This window comes from Cetorhinus maximus, chromosome 9, assembly GCF_964194155.1.
Source record: "Cetorhinus maximus chromosome 9, sCetMax3.hap1.1, whole genome shotgun sequence".
Taxonomy (NCBI): Eukaryota; Metazoa; Chordata; class Chondrichthyes; order Lamniformes; family Cetorhinidae; genus Cetorhinus; species Cetorhinus maximus.
The window spans coordinates 20905344-20930538 of NC_135887.1; the positions used below are offsets into that span (position 1 = coordinate 20905344).

The 25195-nt window shown below is 42.4% G+C and overlaps 1 protein-coding gene across 2 annotated transcripts in view; it reads left to right on the plus strand.

Annotated features, from left to right (window-relative positions):
• The window catches only part of med13a (mediator complex subunit 13a), a 191958-nt gene that overhangs the window by 128091 nt on the left and 38672 nt on the right, over positions 1 to 25195 (plus strand). For both annotated transcript variants that reach the window (XM_078548226.1, XM_078548227.1), the window contains exons 19-20: positions 24332 to 24555; positions 24707 to 24899. In XM_078548226.1, the coding sequence (XP_078404352.1) occupies positions 24332 to 24555; positions 24707 to 24899 (417 nt within the window). The remainder of the gene's footprint in view (positions 1 to 24331; positions 24556 to 24706; positions 24900 to 25195) is intronic.

Below are 25195 nucleotides of genomic sequence, written 5' to 3' on the forward strand. Positions count from 1 at the left end.
ACCACCACCTCAGGCAGTGTGTCCCAGATTCCAACCACCCTCTGGGAGAAAAACATTTTCCTCAAATCCCCTCTAAACCTCCTGCCCCTTACCTTAAATCTATACCCCCTCTTTATTGACATCTCGGCTAAGGGGAAAAGTTTCTTCCTTTCTACCCTATCTATGTCCCTCATAATTTTGTATACCTCTATCAGGTCCCCCTCAGCCTTCTCTGCTGTAAGGAAAACAACCCTCATGATGCCACCACCAAACACATCTTCCCTTCACCCCCCCCCCCCCCCCCCCCCCCCCCCCTCCCCCGGCGGCATTCCGTAGGGATCGTTCCCTCCAAGACACCCTGGTCCACTCCTCCATCACCCTCTATTCCTCAACCCCCACCTATAGCACCTCCCCATGCCCACGCAAAAGATGCAACACCTGCCCCTTCACTTCCTCTCTCCTCACCGTCCAAAGGCCCAAACACTCCTTTCAAGTGAAGCAGCATGTCACTTGCATTTCCCCTAACTTAATCTACTGCATTCATTGCTCCCAATGCGGTCTCCTCTACATTGGAGAGACCAAACGTAAACTGGGCGACCGCTTTGCAGAACACCTGCGGTCTGTCCGCAAGAAAGACCCAAACCTCCCTGTCGCTTGCCATTTTAACACTCCACCCTGTTCTCTTGTCCACATGTCTATCCTTGGCTTGCTGCATTGTTCCAGTGAAGCCCAACGCAAACTGGAGGAACAGCACCCCATCTTCCGACCAGGCACTTTACAGCCTTCTGGACTGAATATTGAATTCAACAACTTTAGATCTTGAACTCCCTCCTCCATCCCCACCCCCTTTCCGTTTCTTCCCCCTCCCTTTTGTTTTTTCCAATAATTTATATAGATTCTTCTTTTCCCACCTATTTCCATTATTTTTAAATCTATACCTGTAATGCCCTGTCAGTCTTTCCACCCCACCCCCACGAGAGCTGTACCTCGAGTGTTCTGCCATCCATTCTTAATTAGCACATTCGTTTAGATAACATCACCACCTTCAACACCTCTTTTTGTTCCTTTGTCTGTGACATCTTTTGATTATCTGCTCCCATCACTGCTTGCTTGTCCCTACAACCACCCCCCACCCCCCCAACTTCTCTCCCCCCACCCCCCCACCTTAAACCAGCTTATATTTCACCCCTCTCCTAATATTACTCAGTTCTGTTGAAGGGTCATGAGGACTCGAAACGTCAACTCTTTTCTTCTCTGCTGCCAGACCTGCTGAGTTTTTCCAGGTGATTCTGTTTTTGTTTTGGATTTCCAGCATCCGCAGTTTTTTGTTTTTATCCTAGTTTATCCAGTCTCTCTTCATAGCTGAAACAGCTATGAAACCTGCTCCAGCCCAGGCAACATCCTGGTGAATCTTCTCCAGTGCAATCACAACCTTCCTATAGTGTGGCAACCAGAACTGCGCACATCACTCCAGCTGTGGCTTAACTAGCGTTTTATACAACTCCGACATAACCTCGGCTAATAAAGGCAAGTATCCCAAATGCTGCCTTATCTAACTCTGTTCCCTCCTTCAGGGATCTATGGACATGTGCACCAAGGTCCCTCTGATTCTCTGTACTTCCTAGCATTCATTGTTTATTCCTTTGCTGTGTTAGTCCTCCCAAAATGCATCACCTCACACTTCTCAGGATTAAATTCCATTTGCCACTGCCCTGGCCATTCTTACCAGCCCTTCTATACCGTCCTGTAATCTTAGTCTTTGCTCCTCACTATTTACGACACCACCAATTTTCGTGTCATCTGCGAACTTACCTCCTTTATTCACACCTAAATCATTAATGTACATTATAAACAGCTAGCGTCCCAGTACCGATCACTGCGGTACACCACTCGTCACAGGCTTCCAATCGCAAAAACAGGCTTCCAATCGCAAAACCAACCTTCGACCATTACCCTCTGCCTCCTGCCACTAAGCCAGTTTTGGATCCAAATTGCCCTGCATCCCATGGGTTCTTACCTTCTTGATCAGTCTCCCATGTGTGACCTTGTCAAAAGCCTTACTAAAGTTCATGTAGACTACGTCAATTGCACTACCTTCATCTACACACCTAGTTACTTCCTCAAAAAATTCAATCAAATTTTGTTGGACATGATCTCCCCCTGACAAAGCCATGCTGACTATCCCTGATTAATCCCTGCCTCTCCAAGTGGAGATTAATCCTGTCCCTCAGAATTTTTCCAATGGTTTCCCTACCACTGATGTTAGACTCACTGGTCTGTAATTACCTGGTGTATCCCTACTACCCTTCTTGAATAATGGTACCACATTCGCTGTCATCCAGTCCTCTGGCACCACTCCTGTGACCAGAGTAGATTTGAAAATTAGTGTCAGAGCCCCTGCAATCGCCTCACATAGCAGCCTGTGATACATCTCATCTGGGCCTGGGGATTTATCCACTTTTAAGCCTGCTAAAACTGCTAATACTTCCTCCCTTTCAATGCTAATTTGTTCAAGTATATCATAGTCCCCCTCCCTGATTTCTACACCTATATCGTCCTTCTCCATAGTGAACACAGATGAAAAGTAATAATTTAAAACCTCACCTGCGTCCTCCAGCTCCATGCACAGATTGTCACTTTGGTCCTTAATGGGCCCTACTCTTTCCCTGGTTATCCTCTTGCCCTTAATGTATTTATTAAATGCCTTGGGATTTTCCTTTATCTTGCCCACCAGTGTTTTTTCATGCCCCCTCTTCGCAATTACTTTAAGTACCCCCCCTACACTTTCTATACACCTCTAAGGCTTCTGCTGTTTTTAGCCCTCTGTATCTGCCATAAGCCTTTTTTCTTAATCAATCCTCTGTTTCCCTGGACTTGTTGGTCCTACCCTTCACCTTTATAGGAACATGTTGGCCCTGAATATACTCTTTCCTTTTTGAATGACTCCTACTGGTCTGGGGTAACAATTAGGATGGCAAAAGGGAACTATGAAATTAAATTAGCAAAGAACATTAAAAAAAAATGGTAACATGTTTTGCAGGCACATCAAAAAAGGCTGGCTATATGGGAATAGGACCAATAAGGATAGACAGAACAATACCACAGCTGTAGAGAGATGGCAGAAATATTAAATAATTATTTCGCTTTGGTATTTACCAGGAGATAGGACAGTTAAACATGACATTGAACGATGAGATGAGCAATAATTGCATTTGTAAATTTTTTTTAAAAGAGGAATGTATTGAATAAATCAAAAAAACACCCTTGGTCAAGATGGATTGCATCCAAGTATTTTAAAAGAATCTAGGGAGGTGATAGCAGAGCATTACTATATGTTTAATAATTCGTTAGAAAATGATGTAGTGCCAGAGGACTGGTGGTTAGCTAATGTAATTTCTATATTTGAGAAGCGGGGAAGAACGTGTCTAGGGAATTTTAGACCAGTCTGCTTAACATTGTGGTAGGGAAAATAATGGAATCCCTAGTAAAGGAGAGAATAGAAGAACATCTAGTAATGAAAAATATAAATCATGAATTTCAGAATGGAAAATTTTGCTTGACCAACCTTGTTGAATTTTTTGAGGAGATAACAGAGAAAACAGGCAATGGTAATTCAGTAGATGGTAATTTATCTGGATTTTCAAAAGGCCGTCAATAAGGTGCCACATAATAGACTAATGAATAGGGTAGAGAATGTGGAGTCAGGAACAAACGGCTGAATGGATTGCTAGCTGACTTCAAGACAATGCAGCGAGTGAGTAAAGCGTAGTTATTCAGAGTGGCAGAAGGTGAGAAGTGTTGTTCCACAAGGATTGATGCTGGGACCACTGCTGTTCACAATTTACATTAACGATTTGAACATTGGAATTAATGACAGAACTTCTAATGCAAAAGCAAAATACAGCAGATGCTGGAAATGTGAAATAAAAACAAAAGCAAATGAAAGGTTAACTCGACCTGAAATGTTAACTCTGTGTCTCTCCACACACACTGCCTGACCTGCTGAGTAAATCCAACATTTTTGTTGCACAATTTCTAAATTTGTGGATGACACCAAGTTGGTTGTGGGGTGCGGGGTTGGCAGGCGAGAATGGCAACAAACTATAGAAGGACAATAATAAGCTTGCAGAATTGGCAAATAAATGAAGTTCAGCACAGATAAATGTGAGGTAGTATATTTTGGTAGGAAGAATAGGGAGATCACTTATTACTTGGAAGGTGTAAGTCGAGGTGGGGTAGACGAACAAAGGGATCTGAGTACAAATGCACCAATCACTAAAATTGCAAAGGTTAGCAAGGCCATTTAAAAAAAAAAGCGAGATCGCCCTTGACATCAAGTCAGCATTTGACTGAGTGTAGCACTAAAGAGCCCTAGCAAAATGTCGTTGTGGGGGGGAAATCTCTCCACTGGTTGGAGTAATACCTAAAACAAAGGAAGATGGTTGTAGTTGTTGGAGGCTAATCATCTCATCCCCAGACATTGCTGCAAGATTTCCTCAGGGTAGTGTCCTAGACCCAGCCATTTTCAGCTGCTTCATCAATGACCTTCCCTCCATCATAAGGTCAGGTGGGGATGTTCAGTACCATTCGTGATGACTCATACTTTATATGGGCCTGGACTGCTTCAGTAAGACCTGGGCAATATTAAGACTTGAGCTGGTAAGTGGCAAGAAACGTTTGCACCACAAGTGCCAGGCAATGACCATCTCCAACAAGAGAGCATCAAACCATCTCCCCATTACATTGAATGGCACTACCATTGTTGGAATCCCCACCATCAACCTCTTGGGAGGTTACCATTGACCAGAAACTTAATTGGGCCAGCCATATTTTTTTATTCATTGACGGGATGTGAACACTGCTGGCTAGGCCAGCCTTTATTGCCCATCCCTAAATGCCCTTGAGAAGGTGGTGGTGAGCTGCCGCCTTGAACTGCCGCAGTCCATGTGGTGTAGATACACCCGCAGTGCTGTTAGGAAGGGGGCTCCAGGATCTTGACCCAGCAACAGTGAAGGAATAGTGATATATTTCTAAGTCGGAATGGTGAGTGGCCTGGAGGGCAACTTGCAGGTGGTGCTGCTCCAATGTGTCTGCTGCCCTTGTTCTTCTAGATGGTAGTGGCTTTGGGCTTGGAAGGTGCTGTCTAAGGAAGTTTGGTGAGTTCCTGCAGTGCATCTTGTAGATGGTACACACTGCTGCCACTGTGTCTCGGTGGTGGAGGGATGAATCTCTGTGGATGGGGTGCCAATCAGTTGAGCTGCTTTGTCCTGGATGGTGTCGAGCTTTGAGTGTTGTTGGAGCTGCACTCATCCAGGCAAGTGGAGAGTATCCCATCACTCTCCTGCCTGTACCTTGTAAATGGTGGACAGGCTTTGAGGAGTCAGGAGGTGAGTTACTTGTCGCAGGATTCCTAGCCTCTGACCTGCTCTTGTAGCAACAGTATTTATAAGGCTAGTCCAATTCAGCTTCTGGTCAATGGTAACCCCCAGGATGTTGATGGTGGGGAACTCAGCAATGGTAATTCCATTGAATGTCAATGGGTGATGGTTAGATTCTCTCTTGTAGGAGATGGTCATTGCCTGGCAATTGTGTGGCGTGAGTGTTACTTGCCACTTGTCAGCCCAAGCCTGGATGTTGTCCAGGTCTTGCTGCATTTGGACATGAGCTGCTTCAGTATCTGAGGAGTCGTGAATGGTGCTGAATATTGTGCAATCATTAGCGAACATCCCCACTTGTGGTGGGGATGTGGTTGACTCTTAATGCCCTCTTGAAATGGCCTACCAAGCCACTCAGTTGCATCAAACCGCTAAAAAGCCAATAAAAGGAAATGAAGCAAGTGGAGACTGGGCATCCATGAGGTGCGGTGGGCCATCGGCAGCAGCTAAATTGTACACAACCACCAGACATCGACCTAGGCACTGGAAATGACAATGGCCAACCCAACTCTGTCGATCCTGCAAAGTCCTCCTCAGTAACATATGGAGGCTTGTGCTACAATTGGGAGAGCTGTCTCACAGTTTAATCAAGCAACAGCCTGACATAGTCATACTCTCACTCTCGGAATCATACCTTACAGATCATGTCTCGGGCTCCGCTATCACCATCCCTGGGTATGTCCTGTCCCACTGGCAGGACAGACCCAGCAGAGGTGGCGGCACAATCGAGAGGGAGTTGCCTTGGGAGTCCTCAACATCGACCCTGGCCCCCATGAAGCCTCATGCTATCAGGACAAACATGGGAAAGGAAACCTACTGATTACCACATACTGCGCCCCCTGCCGGAGGACTGCATCCCCTCTAACCTGCCTGGTGCAGATGCAGCTGCCCTTGACAGTATCGGTAGGAGTGACCACCGCACGTTCATTGTGGAGACTAAGCCCCGCCTTCACATTGAGGATACCCTCCATTGTGTTGTGTGGCACTACCTCTGCTAAATAGGATAGATTTCAAACAGATCTAGCAAGTGGAGACTGGGCATCCATGAGGTGCGGTGGGCCATCCGCAGCAGCTAAATTCGACACAACCACAATCTGTAACCTCATGACCCGACATATCCCCCAGTCTACAATTACCACCAAGCCAGGGGATCAAACCTGGTTCAATGAAGAGTACGGGGGGAATGCCAGGAGCAGCACCAGGCATACCTAAAAATGAGGTGTCAACCTGGTGAAGCTACAACACAGGACTACTTGCATGCCACACAGCATAAGCAGCAAGTGATAGACAGAGCTAAACATTTCCACAACCAACGGACCAGATCAAACCTCTGCAGCCCTGCCACATCCAGTTGTGAATGGTGGTGCACAATCAAGCAGCTCACTAGAGGAGGCGGCTCCATGAATGTCCCATCCTCGATGATGGTGGAGCCCAGCACATCAGTGCAAAAGATAAGGCTGAAGCATTTTCAACAACCGTCAGTCAGAACTGTCGAGGTGGATGTTCCATCTCTGCCTCCTCCAGAGGTCCCTTGCATCACAGATGTCAATTCGATTCACTCTGTGATATCAAGAAATGGCTGAAGGCACTGGATACTGCGAAGGCTGACAATATTCCGGCAATAGTACTGCAGACTTCTGTTCCCTAACTTGCCATGCCTCTGGCCAAGCCTTTCCAATACAGCTACAACAATGGCATCCAACTGGCAATGTGGAAACTTGTCCATTTATGCCCTGTACGCACCAAGCAGGACGAATGCAACCTGGTCAATTACCGCCCCATCAGTCTAACTCAATCACCAGTTAAGTGATGGAAGGGGTTATCATTAGTGCTATCAAACGGCATTTGTTTAGCAGTAACCTCACTGACACAGTTTGATTTCCACCAGGGTCACTCAGTTTCTGACCTAATTATAGCCTTGGTTCAAACATGGACAAAAGAGCTGAATTCCGGAGGTGAGGTGAGAGTGACTGCCCTTGATATCAGGGCAGCATTTAACGGTGTGTGGCATCAAGGAGGCCCCTTAAAACTGAAGTCAATGGGAATCGGGTGGGGGGGTGGTAGTGGGGGGGAAACACTGTGCTGGTTGGAGTCATACCTAGCTGTTATGACCACAGCTGGTGTTAATTGCTGTGCAGACCAAGTCCCAGAGGGAAACTTGGCTTATGGGCCATAACCTTTTTTTGTATTCTGAAAACAAGACGACGTACCGATCTCAGCTGTAAGAGGTCCAGTAACACTTTTGGGATTTTAAAAATTAGAAGTAAAAGTTTTATTAACAATAATAGAAACTTTAAATGTACAAGTTGCGGTTACTCAGTTAAGGTTAGTCTTATAAAACATTCCTTACTTGGTCAAACCCACAAGTAAATCCTTTCCAGGCAACACTTCCTTATAGATGTCTACTATGAAATCCAGTAATACTACATAAGGCAAACTACTGTAGCTTCAATAAAGGCATACCACATGACCGTTACCCACTTCAACTCTGCGGTGGAATCTGCTTCAGAATAAAACTGCTTGCTGTAGCCCAAGACTTTTCTGGCTTGATTGGGTGGGTGATTCAAACTGCATCCTCTCCCAGCCCAGAGCTCCAGCTATAGTTCAACAGCTCAAACAGCTCCATCTATCTCCATTTATCTCCATAGCTTCAGCTCAGCAGCAGCTCTAAAATACTTTTTCCTTCACTTTCATCTCAGTTGCATTGTTCTCACACCTCTTTGAAAATCTAACCTTTCCAAATATAAGATCTTTCATGTTTCCATCTTATCTTTGCTTTTGGGTCAATAAAATATAATATCCCCACTACTGTTTATGGAACTCCTGCAAGATGCAAACATGTTTCTTGAAACCTCTGACTCCCTTTTGATATTCAAACACACTCCCCATTTATCTAAAAAAAAAGGCACTTTAGATCTAACCTGTTTACTTGTACCTCAACACCTCTATTCTTTTCATGTTTCCACCCCCCCCCCCCGCCCCCGACAACTTGACTCCTGTCAATCTCTTGCCCAGCTTAATTAAATCTCTCTCAGACACCCAAAATATTTTAAAGCAACCATTCTCACATCTTCCTCCATAACAAAAAATGAACCATCATAATTCCAAAAAGATGGTTTCATTTTTAACCCATTCCTTATTCCTTACTACATTTAACTATACAAACAAAGCCATTACACCATAGTGTACATGAATTAACCATGAAAATATATACACAAATCTCTTGTAAAAATAGTTAATTCCAGTCCATTCCCCATTTGTCAATGTCCAGGTTCTTTGAATTTTAAACCCTTGACAACATATCTGCAATCACGTTTTTTCATCCAGCCACATGTATAATTTGGAAATTGAATGGTTGCAATAATAAACTCCACCGAAACAGTCTTGTTTCTGTTCCGAAACCTTCCAGAAACTTAAGGATTGTGGTCAGAAAATATAACTGTCTTTGAAGATTTTTTTGCAACATACACTTCAAAATGCTGTAAAGCCTAACACCAAACTTTAAGTCTCTTTCTCTATAGTTGAATATTCCTTCTGTGAGAAATATCCTACAAGCTTCTCGCTAGTTCATCATCTTGGAACAATACGGCACCAATGTCGACATCAATAGCCAACTTAAACTGCTTTGTATAATCAGGTGCTGATGGAACATGCTTAGTTAGTGCAGCTTTCAAGCTGCATTCTGACTCGGTCATGTCCATTGGAATTTTCAGTTCATTTTTAATAATTTAGCCAGTGGAGCACCTACACTGCTGAAGTTTGGCACTAATTTCCGATAAAAATCCACTCATGCCTAGAAATCCCAACCTCCCATTTCGCTGTTGGCACTGGGAATTCCACAATAGCTTTTACTTTTGCACCTCGTGGGACCACTTGACCATGTCCCACATTGTGGTCTAAATATGTAACTCGCGCTTTCACAAATTCACTTATAGCCAAATTCACAACAAAATCGGCACCCTGCAGTCAATCACTCCTTTAAGTGTTGTAAGTGTTCCTCCCACGCTGGACTGAATACTATTAAGTCATCAATGTAAACAGCACAGTTACTCAGTCCCTTAGTCACTTTGTTATTCTCTGAAATGTTGCTGGTGCATTTTTCAAAAGGCATTACTTTGCATTGATATAAACCACCTGGTGTCACAAAAGCTGATATCTCTTTTTACCCTTTCTGATAAGGGTACTTGCCAATATCCTTGCAGCAAGTCAATTTTTGTGATAAACATTGACTCTCTCACTTCTTAATACAGTCCTCCAGTCGTGGAATAGAATTTGAATCTGCCTTTGTTACTATATTCACTTTACGGTAATCAAGACATAGTTTTTGTAGTCCGCCTGGTATCGGCACCATTACAATGGGTGAACTCCAGTTACTGTGACTGGGCTCTATGATGTCATTTTGAAGCATGAATTCAATAGCTTTCTGCACTTGAGCTAATTTTACTGTATTTAATCAAGGTGGCTGTTGCCTTATTAACTCTGAATTCCCCACATCAACATCATGTACAGCTAAATCTGTTTTCCCTTGCTTATTTCCACAAATTGCTTTGCTAACAAAAATAGTTCTTTTAAATCACCCTGACACTTTTCTGCAAGGTAATCCAATATTACATCAGGATTCTTAAGTACCTCCCCATTGTCCAGTTTAATCAGAGGAAGATAATTTCAGAATCCTTAGTTTCTGCCCCCGTTCCTTTACTTACAACTACCAGTACCACCACCTGTTTATCCTCAATGGAAGTATTTTTTGAGCATATTTACATGGCTTACTCGGTGACTCTTCCTTTTATCTGGGGTATTTACTATGTGGTTTACCTCACTTCGTATCTTTTCAATCTGGTAAGGTTCACTAAACCTTACCTTCAACTGGCAACAATACTTTCCCCAGACACAAAACTGAGTCTTTGCTCTTTGCCTCCATCACTTGTTGAGATATCTTTAAATGTTTTCCAGCTAGTTCACATGCTTTACTTAATCTCTCTCTTTGAATTTCAAAGTATAATCCAGGAGAGTTTTTTCAGAACTTTGCTCACTAATTTTTCCTGAATCACTGAGTGGTTTCCTTACTTAATGACCATTAATTAATTCGAAGAACTGAACCTTGTTGACTCATTATGGGTACCCCTAATAGCAGACAACAAGAATGGATTCCCGCTATCCCAATCATGTGCATAGCCTTGACTATATGCTTTCATCGTAGTCATGAAAGCCTGATGCTGCCTTTCCAACGCATCTTGTGATTTAGGGTGATAGGCTGATGACCTAAATTGCTTCATTACTACTTTAAACAGCTGTGACATGAAATTCGATCCCTGACCTGATCTGACTGTATTTCTTTTGGTAATCCATACCTTGTAAAGAACTTGGTTAACTCCTTTACAATCACCTTTGCTGTAATTTTCCTTTAAAGGTATTGCTTCTGGCAATCTTGTGGACACACCCATGATTTCCAGTTTTAGTTTTAGGGAGGGGTCCTACACAAGCTGTTAGGACCCTGTTAAAAGGTTCCTCAAATGCTGGCATTGGAATTGAAGGTGCAGGCGTAATCACTGCCTGAGGCTTTCCTATCACTTGACGTGTGACATGTTTGACAGAATTTGATTGCATTGTTATGTAGTCCAGGCCAATAGAAATGTTTTTGTATCTTAGCTTGAGACTTTCTAATTCCCAAATGTCCAGCCATTGGAATTTCATGAGCCATTCAATTTCAATCCGGTACTCGGTATCAACACTTGGTGCACTACCACCCACTTTTCATCTGTCAGAATGTGGGCGGCCTTCATTTCCTCATTAACACATTGTTCTTAATGTAGTAACACTCTGGAATGTATTTTGCTTCCATTTTAGAAGAAGCTGTCTGATATAATTTCTTCAAATCTGAATCCTTCTGCTGTAATTAACTGTTGAGCTAAACACCTCAGCCTCATCCTCTTTAGTCTTTTCCTCCCGCATAATCTTTTCAAAGATTGATCCAATCAACTGATTTTCAGCATTTCCCCCCCCCACCCCACCCCCAGCCTTTTACATTCCTGCTCTTCCCGTTTAAACTTCTGCATTTGTGATCTTGTTAGCACACAATCTGGAAACAATCTTGGATGGTGTTTCTGTAAAACCTCCTGTCTCTCAACAGGCTGCTGTACTACTTGGCATAGTAAATATCTGTGACCCAGCTATATCACTCCCTAGAATAAATTGAACGCCTGCAATGGGCAATTTCTTCACTACCCCAACAATCACCTCTCCTGTTTTCAAATCACTTTAAATTTACCTTACACGTTGAAATAGGTTTGACTTTGCTGTGAATTCCTTTTAATTAATAATGTGTCTTGCAATAACCCTTCTGGACAGCAGATAGCTTTATCCCATAACATTAAGGACTGGCTAGGCCCAGTATCCCTTAAAATATTGGCATAGTTTCCTGCTCTTCCCTGTACACATGAATATATTTTCCCTTCGGGTATAAAATCTTTAAACATCTTTGCAACCTGCCCTTCATAACTCCCATGGGTAGGCTGTGAATACATTCCCACTTCTCTAACTATCACTAATTCTTCCTGCTCCACTTGTACACAACTCACTGGTTTTCCTTGCCCCTGGACCTCAGAGCCCACAGTACTCTTATTTCCAGAACTTTTTTGAGTTCCAATTACTGCAATCGGTTTCCTGTTTAACCTCCAACAACTTAATCTCGTGTGTTCAGCCTTATTACAATGGTAACATATCAGTTTCCTCCCTTCAGCACTACTTTCCATCTTTAATAGACTGGCGTCCTTCAGCTTGATCCTTATTACTAACATTTTTACCATCACTAAGCTTTCTAAATCTCCAGCTTCCCTGCTGATTTCCATATGACCCTTTCCCTACCCATAACTGTTTGCGTGAAATATCATACATGTCGGCTAAAACAGCAGCTTTGCTGACCTTTTTGCTTTGTCTTTCATCTAAATATGTCTTGATGTTTACTGGAATGCAATTTCTAAATTCTTCCATAATCATAACCTCTCTTACATTCTTAAAAGCCTTATCTAATTTTAATGCCCTGAATCATTGATCCCAGATGATTTCTTTTTCTCTTGCCAATTCTGCATAAGTCTGATTAAGTCTTTTCCTTACAGTTCTAAACTTCAACTGATAAGCTTCAGGGACAAGCTGATAAGCATTTAATATTGCCTTCTTTATTAGCTCATAAACTGCAGACTGTTTTTCTGTTAAGCTTGCATACACATTCATTGCTGTACCTGAAAAAACACTCTAACATAGCCCAAGCAGCTCTTGGTCAATTCAATTTCATAGCTATCTTTTCAAATGAGGTAAAATATCTTTCTTATAAATAACTCCATCCTCTAAATTTAGGCACTAACTGAAGATGTTCAGTTAAATCAAATTCCTCAAAGGAATCAAAATCACCATCTGAACCATTACCTCTCCTTTCCTCTTTCATTCTAAGTTTCACTTTAGACAGTTCATGCTGTCTGGCTTCTTTCTCTCTCTCTCTCAAACTCTCTATCTCTTTGCCTTTCTTTCCTCAATTGCTAACTTCCCTCTGAAATTCAAGTTCAAGCCTTTGCATTTCTATCACTTGTTGTCTTTTCCTTTTCCTGCTCTTCTCTTTCCCATTGAAGTTTTTTATTTCTATTCTTTTAATCTATCCTTTCTTTTTCCTTTTTTTTCTAACCCCGGTATATTCATTTCCCTTTTTCTCTTTCTTCCAATTCAAGCTTTTGCCTTTCTCTCTATCTCTTTCTATATCAAGTTGCTTCATTTGCAACTGAAGTCTTACTACCTCCATCTGTGACACACTAGTTTCAGGTATCCCTTCCTCCAACTTTAAATGCTGGGTAAGTACTTTAACCACATCAGCCTTACGAAATTCTATTTTTACCTCCACCTACACTTCATCTGCTAATTCTTCCAACTCCGTTTTACTCCGAGATTTCAAGTACTCCACAGTTACATTTTTTACTCTCAATTGCCAAAGCAATGTTGCAGTCCAGCCACTTTAAAACCCCTCAACACATAACTGCTCCTGAGTTCAGTGTTCTTTTCGTACTCATATCCTTTGGATTCACAAACTCTAACCCAATCAAGGAATTTTAGTAATCCTGGATGAGCCCCCAAATTTATTATGACCACAGCTGGTGTTAATTGCTGTGCAGACCAAATCCCAGAAGGAAACACTTTTTTTTGTATTCTGAAACCGAGACGACGACTTGCTGATCTTGACCGTAAGAGGTCCAGTAGGATGTGGCATTTTAAAAATTAAAAATACAAGTTTTATTAATAAAAAAAAAAATTTAAGCACACAAGATTACAGTTGCACAATTAAGGTTAGTCTTCCAAACATTCCCCCAAAAACACACTACTTCGTCAAACCCACAAGTAAACACCTTCCAGGCAACACTCCTGTCTACTATGAAATCCAGTTACATTACACAAGGCAAACTGCTGAACCTTTAATAAAGGCATACCACATGACCTTTACCCTCTTCCACACTGTAGTGGAATTCACTTCAGAATAAAACTGCTTGCTGCAGCCCAAGATTTTTCTGGCTTGACTGCATGGGTGATTCAAACTACATCCTCTCCCAGCCCAGAGCTCCAGCTATAGCTCAACATCTTCAGCTATCTCTGCAGCTCAACAGCAACTCTAAAATACCTTTTTCCCCTTTCATCTCAGTTCCATTGTTCTCACACCTCTGAAACTCAAACCTGTCCAAATATAAGATCTTTCATGTTTCCATCTTGTCTTTGCTTTCGGGTCAATAAAATATAACGTCCCCACTACCGTTTACCTATGGAACTCCTGCAAGATGCAAACATGTTTCATGATACCTCTGACTCTCCTTCGATATTCAAACAAGCTCTCCACTTATCTAAAAAAAGAAATGCAGGTTAGATCTAACCTATTTACCTGTACCCCAAACTTAAAATCTCTATCCTTTTAATGTTTCCAACCACCCAAACAACCTGACTCCTGTCCATCTCTTGACCAGCTTAATTAAATCACACACACACACTCAGTCTCACTCTCACTCTCATGCACCCCATGCAGGTTGTGGTTGTTGGAGGTCAATCATCTCAGTTCCAGGACATAACTGCAGGAGTTTCCCAGGGTAGTGTCCTATGCCCAAGCACCAACTGCTTCTTCAGTTACCTGCCTTCCATAATAAGGCCAGGAGTGGGGGTGTTTGCTGCTGATTGGTGTTGAACATTGCACATCTGCGACCCCTCAGATACTGAAGCATGTCTAAATGCAACAAAACCTGGACAATATCCAGGCTTGGGCTGACAAGTGGCAAACAACATTCCAGCCACACAATTGCCAGGCAATGGCCATTTCCAGCAAGAGAGAATCTAACCATCCCCCATGACATTCAATGGCATTATCATTGCGGAATCCCCCACTGTCAACATCCCGGGGGTTACCATTGACCAGAAACTGAACTGGACTAGCCATTTAAATACTGTGGCTACAAGAAGGCAGCTCACCACCACCTTCTCAAGGGCTACTAGGGATGAGTAATAAATGCTGGCCCGGCCAGCGAAGCCCACATCCCATGAATGAATTTTTAAAAAAAAAGCAGGACAGAGGCTAGGAATCCTGTGGCGAGTAACTCACCACCTGACTCCCCAAAGTCAGTCTGTCCATATACAAGGCACAAGTCAGGAGTGTGATGGAATACTCTGCTTGCCTGGATGAGTGCAGCTCCAAAAACACCCAAGAAGCTTGACACCATCCAGGACAAAGCCTGCTTGATTGGCACCTCTTCCACAAACATTAACTAGTGATGTCTTGGAAGTGAGATGATTAGCCTCCAACAACCATCTTCCTTTGTGCTAGGTATGGTTCCAACCAGCCGAGTGCTTTTCCCCCTATTCCCATTGACTCCAATTTGCTGGGGTTCCTTGGTGCCACACTTGGTCAAATGCGGCCTTTATGTCAAGGGCAATCGCACTTCCCTCGCCTCTGGAGTTCAGCTCTTCTGTCCATGTTTAAACCAAAGCTGTGATGAGGTCAGGAGCTGAATAGCCCTGGTGGAACCCAAACTGGGCATCAATGAACAGGTTATTGCTAAGTAAGTGCTGCTTGATAGCACTGTTGATGACCCCTTCTATCACTTTACTGATGATTGAGAGTAGATGGCCGGGATAGTAATTGGCTGGGTTGGATTTATCCTTTTTATGCAGAGGACATATTTGGGCTATCTTCCACATTGCCCGGTAGATGCTGGTGTTGTATCTGTACTGGAACAGCTTGGCCAAGGGTGAGGCAAGTTCTGGAGCGCAAGTCCTCAGCACTATTGCTGGAATAGTGTCAGAGCCCAAAGCCTATGCAGTATGCAGTGCCTTCAGCTGTTTCTTGATATCACGTGGAGTTAATTGACTTGGCTTGAAACTGGCATTTGTGATGCTGGGGACCTCCTCGAGGAGGCCAAAATGGATCATCTACTCACCACTTCTGGCTAAAGTTTGTTGCAAATGTTTCAGACTCATCTTTTGCACTGATGTGCTGGGCTCCTCTATCATTGAGGATTGAGTTATTTGTGGAGCCACCACCATTCATGACTGGATATGGCAGGACTGCAGAGTTTAGATCTGATCCATTGGTTGTGGAATCGTTTAGCTCTGTTTATCACTTGCTGCTTATGCTGTTTGGCATGCAAGTAGTCCTGTGCTGTAGCTTCACCAGGTTGACACCTCATTTTTAGGTATGCCTGGTGCTGCTCCTGGCACGCCCTCTTGCACTGTTGGTTGACCAGGGTTGATCCCCTGGCTTGGTGGTAATGGTAGAGTGGGGGATATGAGTTTACAGATTGTGGTTGGGTACAATTTCAGCTGCTGCTGATAGCCCACGGCGCCTCATGATTGCCCAGTCTTGACTTGCTAGATCTGTTTGAAATCTATCCCGTTTAGCACCATGCTGGTGCCGCACAACACAATAGAGGATATCCTCAATGTGAAGATGGGACTTCGTTCCAGGACTGTGTGGTGATTACTCTTACTGATAGTGTCATGGACAGATGCACCTGCGGCAGGCAGGTTGGTGAGGATGAGGACAGGCATGTTTTTCCCTCCTGTTGGCTCCTGTACCACCTGCCGCAGACCCAGTCTTGGACTTGGCCAGCTCCCTCTGCAGTGGAGCAATAAGAGTCAACTTCATTGCTGTGGGCCTGGAGTCACATGTAGGCCATACCAGGTAAGGATGACAGATTTCCTTCCCTTATAGACATTAGTGAACCAGGCTGGTTTTTATGAAAGTGGTTCCATGGTCACCATTAGACTTTTAATTCCAGATTTCTATTGAATTCAAATTTCACTACTGCCATGGTGGGATTTGAATCTGGATTCCCAGAGCATTACCCTTGGCTTCTGAATTACTAGTCCAGTGATAATGCTGCTATGCTGCCACCTCTCTGGGTGCTTTTGGAGCCACAGTATAAATATGCCTCATAGCCTGCCCAGCATCTAGAAAGCACAAGTTAGGAATGCTCCCCATTTTCCTGGATAATTGCTCCCAACAACAGAAAGCAACACATTTGATTGGCATCCCCTCCACCTTAAACATTTACTCCCTCTACTCCTGATGCTCGGTGGCAGCAATGTGTATCGTCTGCAAGATGCACCACGGCAACTCGCCAAAGCTTCTTCAATAGCACCGTCTAAACCTGTGACCTCTAACACCTGGAAGAATGAGGGCATTACGTGGAACGAAACACCACCTCCTGCAAGTTCCCCTCCAAGCCACACAAACCACTTAAAACTATATCGGCATTCCTTCACCGTCCCTGGGTCAAAATCCTGCATTTCCCTTCCTAACAGTACTGTGGGTGCACCTACACCAGGTAAGACTCTAAGAAAAAAGGACTCTTAAGGGAAGGAAACATCATCTGTAACTAACTAAGGAAGTTAAAGATAATATTAAATTGAAAGATAAAGCTTATAATTCTGGAAAGATAAGTGGCAGGTCAGAAGATTGGTCAGAATATGAAGAGCAGCAAAGAATAACCAAGAGCTTTTAAGGAGGGAAAATGTGAGTATGAGGAAACCAGCTAGACATGTAAAAACAGTAGGAGTTTCTACAGGATTTTAAAAGGGAAAAGTGTGTAAGTGAAGTGAGCATTAGTCCTCTGGGGAGAGAATCTGGGGAATTAGTAGTGGAAAATAAGGAAATAGCGGATGAATTGAACAGATATTTTGCATCTCTTTCTGTAAAGGATGCAAATAACATCCGAGAAATAATTGTGAATCAGGAGGTGAAAGGGAGAGAACTTAAAACAACTACAATCACCAGGGAAAGGGAACAGAGAAAATTATTAGAAGTAAAAACTGACAAGTCCCCAGGTCCTGATGAACTTGATCTTAGGGTCTTAAAACAAATAACTGCTGAGATAGTAGTTGCATAGGCTTTAAATTTCCAAAAATCCCTAGATTCTGGAAAGGTTCCATCAGATTGGAAAACAGTACATGTAACTGCCCTATTCAAGTGAGGAAAGCAAGAAACTGCAGGCCAGTTGGCTTAACATCTGTCATAGGAATAATGCTGGAATCTATTATTGAGGAGGTTATAGCAGGGCACTTGGAAAATCTCAGTGTAATCAGGCAGAGTCAACATGGTTTTGTGAAGGGGAAATCATGTTTGACTAATTTATTAGGGTTATTTGAGGAAGTAACAAGCAATGTGGATATAGTGGAAGCTGTAGATGTGCCTTTGGATTTCCAGAAGGCATTGGACAAGGTGCCACATGAAAGGTTGATACGCAAAATAAGAGCTCATGGCATCGGGGGTAACATATTAGTATGGATAGAGGATTGGTTAGTTAACAGGAAACGGAGTAGTGATAAATGGGTCATTTTTAGGTTGGCAAGATGTAATGTGTGGCGTGCCACAGGGATCAGTGCTGGGACCTCAACTATTTATATTTTATATCAATTACTTGGATGAAGGGACCGAATGTATGGCTGCTAAATTTGCTGCTGATACAAAGATAGGTAGAAAAGTAGGTTGTGACAAGGATATAAGGAGCCTGCCAAGGAATATAGAAAGACTAAGTGAGTGGCCAGAAATTCGACAGATGGGAGTATAATTTGGGAAAATATGAACTTGTCCACTTTAGCAGGAAGTGTAGAAAAGCAGCGTATTATTCAAATAGAAAGTGATTGCAGAACTGAGGTACAGAGGGATTTGGGTGTCCTGGTACATGAATCACAAAAAGTTAGTAAGCAGGTACAGCAAGTGATTAGGAAGGCAAATGGCATGTAGTCGTTTATTGCGAGAGGGATGGAATATAAAACTAGATGTTTTGCTACAGTTGTACAGGGCATTGGTGAGACCATATCCGGAATACTGTGTACAGTTTTGCTTTCCTTATTTGAGAAAGGATATAAATGCATTTGAAGCAGTTCAGAGGAGGCTCACTTGACGACTGATACCTGGGATGGGGTGGGAGTTATCTTATGAGTAATGGTTAGACAGGCTGGGCCTGTATCCATTAGAGTTTAGAAGAATGAGAGGTGATCTGAGATCTTCACGGGGCTTAACAGAGTGGATGCTGAAATGATGTTTCCTCTTGCCGGACAGACTAGAACTAGGGACACCAGCTTAAAAATAAGGGGTCTCCCATTTAACGCGGAGAGATTTTATTCTGAGGGTTGCGAGTCTTTGGAACTTGCTTCTCCAGAGAGCGGTGGAGGCAGGGTCATTGAATATTTTTAAGGCAGAGGTAGATTTTTGATTAACAAGGGAGTCGAAGGGTATCGGCGCTAGGTGGGAATGTGGAATTGAGGCGACGATCAGATCAGCCATGATCTTATTGAATGGCGGAGCAGGCTCGAGGGGCCTAATTCATACATTCATGTAATACTTCAACGGTTCAAGAAGGTGGTTCAGCATTGCCTTTTCGAGGGCAATTAAAGGTAGTCAACAAATGCTGGCCTTGCCAATGATGCTCACATCCTATGATTGAATAAAAAATAAGCATCAGGTTTTATTTCTAGTGGGATAGAATTGAAAAATAGGGCGGTTATGCTAAACCTTTATCGAACCTTGAGTAGACCATACTTGGAGTACTGCTTGCAGTTCTGGCTGCCACATTAGAAAAAGGACATAGAGGCACTGGAGAGGTTGCAGGGAAGATTTACAAGAATGTTTGCAGAAACGTATGCGTATATATCAGGAAGGGATTGACAGACTTGGGTCTCTTTTCACTTGAAAAGGGAAGGCTGAGGGCTGACCCAATAGAAGTATTTAAAATTGTAAAAGGTTTTGATGGCATGGATACAGAGAGCATTTCTGTTTGTTCTTGGGGAGAGCACAACGAGAGGGCATCAATATAAAATAGTGACCAAGGGACCCAATTGAGAATTCTGAAAAAAACTTATTTACCCAAAGAATGGTGAGAACGTGGAACGTGCTACCACAGGCAGTGTTTGAAGCAAAAGTATAGAAGCATTTACGGGGAAGCCAGAGGAGCATTTGAAGGAGAAGGGAATAGAGGGTTATGATGGTAGGTTTAGATGCTAAAAATGGGAGGAGGCTCGAGAGGAGCGTAAACACAGATGTAGAGTGGTTGGGTAGAATGCCCCTCCCTGTGCCATAGTTATCACAGTTTCTGATTAGGATTTGCAGCTTTTTGTCTTGCTCACCTTTCCCATTCCTGTTTTGGTGATTCTTCCTTCAGTTGTTAATTATTTGTACCAAATTCACGTGGTTGGCAACTTAATTTTCTTCAGTTTTTAAAAATTGGGTCATACCGGAAGCTTCAATTGGGAGCAAATATTAAAGTAGCATTGACCGTGGGAAAAGCAGCTGGTGAATTTAATTGATTGAGGTTTTCACTTGCCTGGTAATGTAGGCTATGGCGAAAGAACTTGGGGGGCTGAAGAGTGGAGAGTTGGGGAACCTTGCAATGTACGTATTTCAATTCTTCTAAATTTAATGAACAAACACTGGAGAGTTTTGTATGGAGGTTGATGGGGTAAAGGATGACTAAGAACATTTATTGGATTTTTTCAGTTTAACTTGAAAATTGACAAGCATATGATGCATAAATAGGAAACTTAAAATATGCTATGTATTTGATTAGAGGGAAACCACAACCCACAAGGGGCAAAAATAATGAGCACTGGTTTAGGAAAGAATTATGAAAGAAACTTTTTTGTTTTTGTTTCACCATTCCCTTTGGCCCTGGAAGACTAGCTGTTCTGTCATTCAATCTCTCCTGACTTTCACCCTATCACAGCTTTTCCTTTTGCCCTTGTCCCCACCCACCCTTTGCTCAAAGCCTATTACATTTCTAACTTTTCCCAGTTCTGATGAAAGGTCACAGACCTGAAACTTTACCTCTATCTCTCCATTGGTGCAGTCATCACCTGCTGAGTGTTTCCAGCATTTTCAGTTTTTATTTCTGATTTATAACATATGCAGTATACTGCTTTTCAATTAGTGTTGGTAATTGAAGCTTGACTTAAAAGCCAGTGAATCCTGCCCTATTTTGAGGTGGTAGTGGACATAATTGTCAAAATTCAATTCTTTAAATTCTCTAGTAATGTCAACTGAATTCAGAATGCCCAGAGCTCCATTTATCTAGACTGATTACCATTCCCCTTCACTTTGTCCCTCTGCACCCAAAGTCTAGAGGAGAAAATAAATGCCCATTTGTTGGACAGCATTGTCTTCTGACCTGTTTGTTTTGTTAAAATCTGGTTGATTGGTTCAGCTGCCGAATCCATAGAGTGCAGACCTGGCGTTTCAGTGCGTACACCACATCCATGGCGGTGACGCTTGGCGTGCTCGGCGTAGGTGACAGCAGCATCCCTGATCACATTCTCCAGGAAAACCTTCAGCACCCCGCAGGTCTCCTCGTAGATCAGGCCCGAAATCCGCTTGACACTGCCACGGCGAGCCAGGCAGCGGATGGTTGGTTTGGTGATGCCCTGGATGTTATCACAAAACACTTTGCGATGCCGCTTTGCTCCGGCTTTTCTGAATCCTTTGCCTCCTTTTCCTCTGCCAGACATGATGCTTTTTGTTGTTGGATGCCCATCCTAACTGGATGATTAATCACAGATCGTAAGAATTCATTAAAATGCACAAGCACCTGTTTGCGGGATAGATCATAACTAGGCATAATCTTTGACGTCAGGCTAGCAAAAAGAAATAATTGCAAATGAAGAGTTAAAAGAAAATAAAAGATATCACCTGAGGCCCCAATCCCCTCCCTGTCTCCATCTATAGCTGGTAAGTACATTAAAATTATATTTATCAAGAAATAACATCCCCAGTATTACTAGTCCTCTTTTATTGGACAGAACTCTATTTACTCCTTAAACCTGACCAGGGGGAGGTATATGCTGTGAGCTGAGACAACATTTGAAGGCTTGGTTTATATCCGCTGCTGATGCTTGTTTGAACAGGGGTGGTGATTAATATTAAACTACTCATTATTATGATTTATATCTTTCAGCTGTCTGATTAATGTTACTATTGACATAAATGCTGCTTTACTATTAAACAAAGCTGTGTTTGCTGCCAATGCCATACATGTGCAGTTGCATGCTGATGGTAGGCCCAGGTTAATGGTTGCCATCCTTATAGGGGACAGTGTGCAGCAGGGCACATGCGTGGCTGCTGTCTTTATAGGAGGCAATGTGCAACATTGAACCCAGCTTATTTACTTTCAAGGACTATGTACTGTGCATCAAAATAAGTGTCTTGTCAGTACTTTGCAAAATCATATTTAATTCTGCAACGTCGGTAATTCGTTGATCCTTCTTAAACTGAAGAGATTTGAGAACATGGCAGAATATGCAGACATTTTAAGGCTGGATTCTGCCCCTTCGCTAAATCACTAGAATTAGTGAGCTCAGTACAACATCATAACAGTTTTCTTTGCTGTCTTGACTGAATCTTGTGGATCACTGAATATTTAGCAACATGTGTTCACAGTGCTTATATATTGCGAGACGACAGAAATTAAAATGAAAGGCTATTGTTAGAGATGCTTTGGCTATGATTGTATTGGTAAAGGCAGATCTGAGCAAGAACATTCAACAAGCTAAACAACGGAGGCTAGATTTTGGAGGGAAGATAGTGTGCTAGAGGGTGCAGAGCGATTGAGAAAAGATGGCACTTTATTTTTAGTCATGGATCTTGTAACTTGTGACCTTGGTTACTGTTGTTTGTGCTGTAGCTGACATGGGGAAATTCAAACATGAAATTTAGGACAGGTGGGCATGGATTTGGAAGTTAATATGTTCAAAGACTTATGAGAGAAAGGAGGCAATGGAGATGACGTAGTAGTTTGCAGGGCGAGGATGTGCAAGATCTTTTGAAGAGATGAGGGGATGATGGTTTTCAAAGTGGGAACAGTACCAGAGGGGAGGAAACCAGTTGCAACGTCAGTTAGCATGGGTTCAAAAAGAGAAGCTGAGTAGTCAGCAGTTTGATGGGAATCGGATTGAGGGAGCAGAAGGTAGGGAGGTTGAGGTAGGTGAGGGTTGCAGCAGAGGCAGCTGAAAGGATGGTCTAGCTTTTATAATGTGAACTATATTCTGGTGATTGCTTGTGCTATCCTGATTGGCGCTGATGAAGGTTACAGTTTAAATCAGAAATTTGTTTTGAATATAAAATGGAAATTGCTTGTTTGGATCACAGCTATTTTTCTTATTGAAAGCGCTGGAATATTATAGTTGTATGTTTCCCTTAAATGCAAACCTTCATCTTGGGCCATTGGGCCAATGCTGAGCTTTGGCATTTCTTCCTTTTATGATTAATGAGTGATTGATTGTCATTTAACATGTCATTTATCATGGAGTAACAATTACTAATAGTTTCTCTAGAGAAATATCTTGTGTTTACATGGTACTTTATCATGTCTTCGGGATGCTCCAAAGTACTTTACAACCAATGAATTGTTTTTTGAAATTGAGTCACTGTCGCTTAGTAGGCAGCTAGTTTGTGCATAGCAGGGTCCCACAAATAACAATAAAATAATGATTAGCTAATTTTGGGATAAAAGAGGACCAGAACTCTCTGGCTCCCCCTTTTTTGAATAATACCATGGGATTTTTTTACGACCACTCTGGAGGGCATCTGGGACCTTGGTTTTGCCCTACCTGAAGGACACTGCCTCCAGTAATACCCTCGGCACTGCATTGAACTGCCAGCCTAGATTATGAGCTCAGGTCTCTAGAGTGGGATTTAAACTCGCAACCTTTTGACCCGGGCAAGATTGTTGCCACTGAACCAAACTAACATTAAGCTTCTTTCATGCTTACCCTGCAGAAATATTAATAGAGCAATGATCTTAAAGAGCATTTCCTTTTTTTCTTGGATTACGATGTTGTCGAAGCATCTTCAAATGCAGCACAATAAAGGACTCCTGGTGTAGGGCATTTTATGTCGGTGAATCTGGCAACAGTTTTAATGGTACTGTTTTAAAAATAAATCTTGTTGAAGAAATTAGGATAACTCCCTGAAGTAAAAAAAGATGCCATGGTATTAACTCAAGCTCCTGTATGCTTGAATAATGTCTTGTTCAAAGATCAGGAAGAGCGCATTCTTCAGCACTTAAAAGTTTCCTTAATATAGTGGGCAAGTAACATTAACAGCACTGCTTGTGTGGAGGAATAATATCAATATGGCTTGGTTGTACCAAAAAGCTGTTTCATTGTAATCAATGGCTAGAATATGTCCTGAACTTCTGGTGAGGGACTCGAAACTCAGGAGGCATCATCAGGCGGTCCAAGCTGATGCAATAATCTTAAACTCTGTAGTTATAAAGATGCAACTGTATTGTGTAAATTATGAGTAATCAATTTATAGAGAGGAGACAATTTGAAGCAAAACAGAAAGGTCTAATGTATTGGATATTTTGGGCAAGCAGCCCTTGACTAATGGGCTCTCTCTTCTTACCCAGGTACAGACGAGTCTCCAGAACCACTACCTATCCCAACATTTATGTTGGGTTATGAATGTGATTTTTTGGTTTTATCTCCATTTGCGTTGCCGTACTGGGAGAAACTTCTCCTGGAGCCATATGGATCACAAAGGGATATTGGTTACGTTGTAGTCTGTCCAGAAAACGAGGCGCTTTTAAATGGAGCGAGGAGTTTCTTTCGTGATCTCAGTGCAGTCTATGAGGTAAGCAGTCATGCTTGATTGATTCATGTGAATATCTTTAAAATGTTCAAAACAAAATTCTTTCACATTGTTAGCTAGTATAATAGTTTGATGTACAATCTCAGAGCAGAATTAATGATGAGAATTAAAACAAAAATTGTTTGAAATGTAGTCCTGCAGACTTGGGCAGCACAGGCCCATCTCGAAATTGCTTCCTGATGGGATTATGGAAGTGGGGACCAAAGCAGCCTTGAAAATTGCAGAGCAGCCGGTAAATGACTGGTTCTCTCAGCACTGTGTGAACGCTAGCAGTGAAGCATTTTCCAAACTGAAACTTTATGCTCAAGTATGCAGACATGATCTGGGTAAGTACTTGTGACAACAGTAAAGGTAATGAAATATCACTAGGCTAATTCAAAAGTGAACTAATATCTTAATTACTGTATTGACTAAGGTTTAAATTGGGTTGATTTCTGTCTTTGAGTAAAAGCAAAATATTAAAAATTACAGGATTTTCATGGGCATGGCTGGTCATTAATATATCTGTAGAAAACCTACAGCAGTTTTGAATCTGTCTGCTGCATGCTCTCCTTGTCTGCTGCTTTCGTTTTTTTCATTGTGGAATGAGAATCTAATAGAGGTGCAGAGTCTGGGTATCTAG